Source organism: Frankliniella occidentalis, unplaced genomic scaffold (assembly GCF_000697945.3).
Source record: "Frankliniella occidentalis isolate FOCC.00 unplaced genomic scaffold, Focc_3.1 Scaffold322, whole genome shotgun sequence".
Taxonomy (NCBI): Eukaryota; Metazoa; Arthropoda; class Insecta; order Thysanoptera; family Thripidae; genus Frankliniella; species Frankliniella occidentalis.
Window position 1 is genome coordinate 197,695 of NW_026267446.1, and position 7,804 is coordinate 205,498.

The 7,804-nt window shown below is 38.4% G+C and overlaps 3 protein-coding genes across 3 annotated transcripts; 2 read left to right on the forward strand and 1 right to left on the reverse strand.

The window, feature by feature from the left end:
* The first annotated feature begins 507 nt into the window (after positions 1-507).
* LOC113207697 (phosphotriesterase-related protein) lies at positions 508-2,473 on the forward strand. Its single transcript, XM_026424393.2, has 7 exons — positions 508-740; positions 834-993; positions 1,078-1,268; positions 1,336-1,494; positions 1,577-1,741; positions 1,823-2,040; positions 2,119-2,473. The coding sequence occupies exons 1-7, from the start codon at positions 719-721 to the stop codon at positions 2,260-2,262; spliced, it is 1,059 nt and encodes a 352-aa protein (XP_026280178.1). The 5' UTR covers positions 508-718; the 3' UTR covers positions 2,263-2,473.
* On the reverse strand, positions 2,273-4,446 carry LOC113207781 (phosducin-like protein). Its single transcript, XM_026424513.2, has one exon. It carries the CDS (start codon positions 4,046-4,048, stop codon positions 3,185-3,187), a length of 864 nt encoding a protein of 287 aa, XP_026280298.1. The 5' UTR covers positions 4,049-4,446; the 3' UTR covers positions 2,273-3,184.
* A 31-nt stretch (positions 4,447-4,477) lies between these two features.
* On the forward strand, positions 4,478-7,673 carry LOC113207610 (F-box only protein 9). The gene is made up of 9 exons (XM_026424276.2): positions 4,478-4,627; positions 5,041-5,160; positions 5,244-5,393; positions 5,485-5,635; positions 5,727-5,872; positions 5,959-6,125; positions 6,468-6,656; positions 6,740-6,992; positions 7,067-7,673. Exons 1-9 carry the CDS (start codon positions 4,625-4,627, stop codon positions 7,253-7,255), a joined length of 1,368 nt encoding a protein of 455 aa, XP_026280061.1. The 5' UTR covers positions 4,478-4,624; the 3' UTR covers positions 7,256-7,673.
* Positions 7,674-7,804: the final 131 nt, after the last annotated feature.

Genomic DNA, 7,804 nt, shown 5'->3' on the forward strand with positions numbered 1-7,804 from the left:
GGGGGTGGGGGGGGGCAGTGTAGCCACGCAACACCGCACCGCACTGAATGTGCAAAACTTTTCAAGGGTCCCTGGTAATGCGGATCACTTCTCATGAGAAGCACCCAGGGAACCGGCACCGACCACAGTTCAGGGGTGCGGACCGCCGGGGAAACACCAAAACCCCAAAATCATCGCGGCATCGCAACCCTCGATGTGCGGGTGGTAACACCTTCTTGTCCTTCCCTACCCGGACTCGTTACGGGTACGTCGTTGTTGAATCAAGAATCAAGCAGAAATCGAGCGCAATACAGTGGGAAGCGAAGGGAGGCCGAAGGTAGGATTAGGAAGCACTGCGCATTACACAAAAAAGAACCTCACTTGTAAGCAACCCCTCGCATCTTTCACCACTCTCACTGTCAGTTTCGAGTCGCGCGCCACAACAGTAGCTCAGCAGCGACACCGGAGCGACACTAGCGCTTTGGGCTGAGACATGGCAAATATCTCAATCAGATATCGTTTGAAAAAGAAAGCCCTAGTCCGAATTCCAAATGTGTACGACACGTCCCACATCCGACACTCGTTCGCGTTCGCCTTCGCGTTCGCGTTTGACACGACGAGACAGACAACAGGTGTCCCGAGCGGCGCGAGGCACGAGATAAGGAGCATTACACCTACTTTTTATATCAAAGCCAAGCTTCCTTCACTTTAGTGATCCGACGGCAGCGAAGATTGAAGCATGTCTCCAACCGTCCAAACTGGTATATTGATTAGTGCATTTAAATAAAAGAAAAATGTTTGATTATTTTTCAGGAAATCTTAACCAGCATTTTCTCTTTTTATGCAAACCTCAGTCTTGGGCCCTGTGGCAGCGGATAAGCTGGGCAGGACATTGACCCATGAGCATCTTTCTGTGAACTATGAAAACTTTTATAAATCTCCACCTTCTATATTTAAGTCAGAAATTGAGAGAACCTTAAGCTTAGACAATATAGGTTTGATTAAGCAATACCCGTAAGTTTTAGTTTTATATTCATAGAACAAAATTTATATGAGTGAATTCCTTATTGATTATCTTTGAGTGTTTTTTTTAAATAGCTATGCCAGTCATGAAAACATTGCATTCTATGGAACTGAAGTTGATGCTGCAGTGGCTTATGATGTAAGCCTCTTTAAAATGGCTGGTGGAGGGACTATTGTTGAAAACACTACTCATGGATTGAAGCGGCAAATCAAGTTAATGGAAACGATCAGTAAAAATACTGGAGTAAATATTATTGCTGGCTGTGGTGAGTTTAATGTAACTCTTGCATTAGAAAACTGATGACAAAAATGATAGAACTCAAATTAATTCAGGATACTATCTGGAGAGCACTCAACCTGGAAGTGTTCGCAACCTATCAGAAGAGGATATGTTTAATTCAATGGTGACTGAAATGACGCAGGGTAGTGCTGACTACCCTTCTGTGAAATGTGGTGTTATAGGTGAAGTAGCAAGTGATTGGCCAATAACAGGTAACATTCCTTTAAATGATTGTAACCAGTCTGTTATGTTTTTCTGAAAGTTATGAATAAAATGAATCTTACTGTAAACTAGATTTTGAAAAAAGGGCCATCAGAGCTACAGCTCAAGCACAAAACTATCTTAGATGTCCAGTAACATTTCATCCAGGTCGAAGTCCTGAAGCTCCTTTTGAAATTATGAGATTGTACCTTGAAGCAGGTGGAAAGGCTAAAAGAGCAATAATGTCTCACTTAGACAGTAAGTATGACGTATGAATATGGTACATAAAAGTATATTTTCTAGAGAATACTGAGATGTATTTAAAAATTGTAATTGCAGGAACTCTAAATGAAAAACAACAATTTCTGAACTTTTCCGAGCTGGGTTCTTTCTGCCAACTGGATTTATTCGGCACAGAATGTTCTTGGTATCAGTTAAACCCTGACTGTGATATGCCGTCCGATGCAGAGAGAGTGAAGATATTTTCTTGGTTGAAGGATGAAGGAAAACTTCAGCAACTCCTTGCATCCCATGACATCCATACCAGACATCGTCTTGTAAGTTGTCTCTTGCAGCTCATTAGTATCTATTATGAATGTTTATAAGATTAACATGTGTTCTTTTGTCCTATGAAGGTAAAGTATGGAGGTCACGGCTATGCTCATTTGTTGGCTAATGTGGTACCAAAAATGATTTTGAGGGGTTTCACCTCAGAAGAAGTTGACGCCATAACTATTGAGAACCCAAGGGCATGGCTGACTGGGGAACGAGATCAATAAAAGATCCAGGTTCAGGTGAAGAGTACTTGTATTAAAACATCAGAATGTTTACAAATGTAGAAATTGACAAGACACTTGCTATGAGTGAAACTAACAGGAAATACAAGGTGTAAGAACCAATGGTCCTCTTTTAAGACAGTCCCTTATTTACCGTTGATTAAAACTGTAAAAGAAATTCACAAATAAAAACTACAAAATAATTGTTCCTCAATGAGCTACTTTAACTACTCCAGTATCAAAGAGTAAGCTAGTGGCATTTGCCTATAAATTTTAGAAAATTTGTACAAAAGATGGCACAAGAGTAAGTAATAGTCCACATACAGGTAATCACATATTACAGTACTAAAGAGATTGTATTATGCTTACGGCAGTGATAAAAAATTTATCCTTTCATCACATATTTAAATAAAAGATTTTTTAACAAACAAATTGGATCTTTTGACCAGTTAAAATATTGAAGTATTCCTTTTAATAACTTAGGTTTTACACTAACTAAATACCTTAAGTAGAGCCTAATTAAAGAATTTGGTTTCATACACAGGAATTGGTCCCAGAAAATACCCAAACTGACATACATTTTGTGTCCCAGATACTTCCATTAAGAAAAGCACAGTATAAGCACAAACGTCTACAGGTCTTGAATGTTAGAATTGTGATCATAGTACTAAGTGCAAATTCTATACAACTATTTATGAGTATACAAAAGTTGGCAATGAAGCATAATAAATATAGAATTAAATCCACACACTACCATTAAGTAATACTTGTTCTTTCCCAACAACTAAAATCAATTCCAAAGCAAATATAAAACAGGTTCTGAGTAAAATTTAAATGTTGTTTGGAAAACATGAGGGATGAAAGAAGGATAAAGTGCAATACAATCAGTCTACAGACATCAGTGTTTCAATATGATATTGTTGCATTAATCATCATCGTCATCATTATCTTTCTGTGAAGATTGCTGAATTATTTTTGGCACGCATGATTTGTCAGGAAGCACACCATGTTCAGTCAGAAATGCTTCAACTTCCTCAGCAAAAAAATCAGTACCAAGATCATCTGTCACTCTAACAAAGTTCCCAATTAACTGTCCACCCTTGTACACCAACAGGGCTGGAACACCACCAGCCTTGAAACGTTGGCTCATGCCAGCCACTGAACTGAAAATTTTGCAAAATTTGACTTTTGGGAACTCTTCGCTGAGACATGTTAGGCAGCCATTCATTGCCTCACAACCTGCTATATTGTTCTCATAAATGTGAATAATGACAGACACTGCCTTGTTTTCGTTGTCAATAGCATCCAAAAACTCTCCACTGTCTTTCAATGTAATAAGCTTGCCAAAAGACGGAAGCATACTATATTGATCAAGCATTTCTTTCATCCTTTTTTCTTGATACTGAAGTAGGAAGCTGTCTTCAAGAAGTTCCTTCAAATCAGGATCCAGTTGTTCAGCTTTAGCTTTCTCCTTTTCTTCATCAAGGGCAGTCTGGCAAGTCAAGGACAATTTCTTCAAGAGCTCTAGTTTTTCCCTTTCCTGTTCAGCACGCTTTTCTGTTTCCAACTGCTTGAATCGCTGCCAATCTTTGATGACACCCTTTGGGCCGGTATTAGTTGAGGACCCAGACCAAGCTTCAGGTTGTGGTAAAGATGGAGGGGACTGTTTTCCAGATGCTCCGGTATTTGATTCTTCATCACCAGACTCTGCTTTGTCATTTTCATCTTCACTGCTGCTGCAATAACAATGAAGTTTCTCACCCAAAATCTTGTCTTCAAATGTAGCCATTGTAGCCTGCTCTCAGTCTCAGTTCACGACTGATTTGAGAGAAAGTAGGGGAAATATCTGTAGGAAACTAACGTAGAAGCCCTACCACCGAAACCACAGCAATGAATGCACGACAAATGTAAATAAGATGTCAAATAGATTCAATTGATTTTTTTGTTTACAAATTTGCTTTAACCCCCACACCCCTTTTTGTCAGCAGTCGACTGTCAATAGGCTACTCCGATATCCAGGTCTAGCAACATCGTCATGTTAAACAAAGTTAAAAATCTCATAGTAAAATGTCAGCTAATGCGAAAATTTTCAAAATTTAGGAGCATTACATAGCTGAGCTCTTAAATCAAAATGCAATATACGTTTACACGCGACACGCGAAAGACATTTCACTCAGCACGACCTCGTTACTCATTTGTACTGCAAATAATGATGACAACCACAAATTAAAACTAAAAGGCCAGGCCAGGGCCAAGACAAGACAAAAATGTCTGCTCAGGAGATTGTTGAATGTGGAGTAGTCCCTGTTTCATGTTATTCTTGGCGTGATTTGTCAAAGTTGTCTTCCTAAGTTAACCTAACAGGATGGCAAGTATTACTTTCCTCGTCTAATTTCATACGAACCATTTCCAAATAATCGCGGCGCAATACCTTCTGCACCTTGGCCGCCACAGGTCCTTTGCTTCTGCTGATGTCGCTTTCCTTTCAAATTCCAGTCCACTATGCCCCTATGTCATGACATGAAATACGTCACTTTAAAAAATTATATATACCGCCTTTCCGTGGAGAGAAATATATCTTACATGCTGCACTTTATTTCAAAAGAAATCATTTCGCAAAGTAAGAGGTTAAGGCACCTGTAAACACAACACATTGTACATAACATATGTCCTCTTAAATGTCCTAAGAGTTTCTCTCATTTCCCAAAGTAATTTCTATTTTCCCCGCATTCTTCCCCAATCATCTCTTTACTACGTGTCAAGTCCGAATTTTATTTGCAGTTTCCGCCTGGAAAACCAGGCAGTTCAAGATTTTCTGAGAGTGCCAGCAATAGACCATGGCGAGACATTAATGCTGAAGATTCTAATACAGACGAACAGGACGATCCCTCTGCTATCCAAGTGTGTGATTTGATTATGCATTGTATTGCATCATACTTTATAACTCAATCAAGATTTACAGTAGATCATTCACTATCTTTCAGCATGTTAAAGCTGTTGATGAACTATCAACGTTCCGAGCACAATGGAAAAGAGAACTTAAAAGCTCTCCTGAACACCAGCCCCAACAATCCCTGACACAGAGAGAGTCCAGTGCTCCTTCAGAGACAGTTCCTGAAACCACTGAGGATCAGGTGAATTCCAAACAAGATTTATAAAAAATGCAAATTTAACACAATACAAAACAAATTCATAACGTATAAAGGGAAATATTATTTTTTTCAGGCTAGAGCTCTTTTTTTAAAAGGAATTCAACATGAGCAGGACGGTAAATTGTATGAAGCAGTCAAGTTCTATCGTCGGGCTGTGCAACTTGTACCTGATATTGAAACTCGATTGTATGAAGCAACCAAGTCCAAGACAACTCCAGTGGAAGGTATCACAATTTACTCCTTTAAATAACTCTGCTCTACTTGTGTCTAGCAAGAAAAGCCACTTACTCATTTTTTTTTCCTTTGATATTTTAGTTCATTTAGAGTCACTTACATTGGATGATACTTCAGCTGAAAGTGAGACAGTAGATGAGGCTGAAGAAGATGATGACTTACTTGTGCGTTTTCAACGCATTCTCTTGAGGGATCAGGCTGTGTGTCACCCTGAATCACTTCAAAGTGTTAGTTCAATTATTTATTTGTTTAAGGTCTTAATTTCTGCAGAGCTGTATTTTTTTTTTATTTTCTAATCTTCCTTTAATTGCAGGGTACTCACATTTCTTCCTTGCCAATGGAAATTTTACTATACATCTTTAAGTGGGTTGTTTCATCAGAATTAGATGTACGCCTTTTAGATCTCTCCTGTTCTGCTGTCTGCAGAGGATTTTACCTTGCAGCTCGAGACCCAGAGATTTGGCGACTTGTTTGTGTCAGGTATTTGTCAGGGTTGGCATAGAGAATTAAATGGTGCTAAATTGGGCGAAAAGGGGCAGAATGTAATACAGCTGGGGACACCTACCGACTACAAGACACTTCTACAAAATTCGCAGTCGACGGCTTCCTGAGCGTGAGCTAGGTCGGGCTTCGGCTGACGCACATGGCGATGTGGTGTGACGTGAAGTGCATTATTTTTTGAACGAATTTGACTCAATTTAGATTTAATTTAATACTCTATGCCAACTCTGGTATTTGTCCTCATCATTTTTTTTCTTTTTCTATTTAGTTCCTCTTTATTATGTAACTTTACTGACACGAACTTATGTCTATGAAACACAGAGTTTGGGGTGTGAATTGCGGTGGTCTGAGTAATTTTGAGTCATGGCGTCAAATGTTCATTGAAAGGCCACACATTTATTTTCATGGGTGTTACATCAGCAAGACAACTTATATTCGCCATGGTGAAAATAGCTTCCAGGACCAATTCTATCGACCATGGCATATTGTAGAATATTTCCGATACCTTAGGTACGTTCTTCCATCTCATAATATAAAAGGCCTAATGCAGTATTTTCAAACAGTTGACATCTCTTATACTTGCTTTTCTTCAGATTTTTTCCAGATGGCTTAGTGTTGATGTTGACAACACCTGAAGATCCCCCAGTGAGTCTCAAAGAATTGAAGCACCGGAATCCACGAAATTCTACAGTTTTACGGGGGCATTACAGATTACATGATGATCATGTGACAATTGTGTTAAAAAGGGATCCAGAAAAAGGTTCCAGCACTAATAACAAAATTCGCAATCAGAAGCGGAGAGATAATGCTCTATGGACAGAACCAAGCGAGCAAACTTTTCATCTGGTATGTGGCTGATTTAGATAAAACTAGTCAATGAGAAAAATGATGGAAAATGACTACACTCATTATCTTTCTAGGAACTCCAAATTGGCTCACATCGTTCCCACCGTCATGTTCAACTACATTGGCAATGCTACTCAGTCATTACTCACCGTGGGTCAACAGAAAGTTCCACAAATTTTGACTTAATTAGTGGAAGGTTTCCACCATTCCATTTCTCTCGTGTAAAAAGTTACACAGCTGAGTCCGAAAACATTTTGCAGTGATTTAGAGTAGCGCAGTTAACACTTTGCACTTGTACTGGTTTTCAAAACATCTTTATATTTTTTCTTTTTTATTTTAGATGGAACACCCACTAGTACTTTTCTTAAAATGTTCTCTATCACTGATTAAAACTAAAAGTACATTTTTTATTGCTTTCCTATAAATTGTCAAATGCTAAGCTTGACTATTATGAAGCCATTCTATTTTTCCCTCTTTAGTTTTCTACTTGAAGAGAGTGCTACATTGTTCAGATGTGTTACTTATTTCTAGTTGGCCTGGAGCCAGATGTGATTTGTAAATATGTATAAAGATGAGTTAAAGTTAAAAAAGAAAAAAATTGTGTCTTGTGATGGTTAAATCATGGACTGTTAAAACATGTTGTCTTGTAAATATTAAAGACTGTTCATATGCGAAAGACTATACCTGCAGTTTTGAAACACTTCATTTTCTTATGAATTTTTACATAGTAGAATACGAAATTTTCAGTGTACACATTTGCATACCTTTATTGGTTTAATTTCATTATTACAAATATTTTGTTTCTATAAAGC

Excerpts from the sequence above, each read along its gene's own strand:
- LOC113207781 (XM_026424513.2), bottom strand. The coding sequence starts at position 4,048 with ATGGCTACATTTGAAGACAAGATTTTGGGTGAGAAACTTCATTGTTAT.
- LOC113207697 (XM_026424393.2), top strand. The coding sequence starts at position 719 with ATGTCTCCAACCGTCCAAACTG. Across the intron at positions 1,742-1,822 it reads AATAATGTCTCACTTAGACA|GAACTCTAAATGAAAAACAA; the intron begins GTAAGTATGACG and ends TTGTAATTGCAG. Across the intron at positions 2,041-2,118 it reads TCCATACCAGACATCGTCTT|GTAAAGTATGGAGGTCACGG; the intron begins GTAAGTTGTCTC and ends TGTCCTATGAAG.
- LOC113207610 (XM_026424276.2), top strand. Across the intron at positions 5,873-5,958 it reads ACCCTGAATCACTTCAAAGT|GGTACTCACATTTCTTCCTT; the intron begins GTTAGTTCAATT and ends CTTTAATTGCAG. Across the intron at positions 6,993-7,066 it reads GCGAGCAAACTTTTCATCTG|GAACTCCAAATTGGCTCACA; the intron begins GTATGTGGCTGA and ends TTATCTTTCTAG.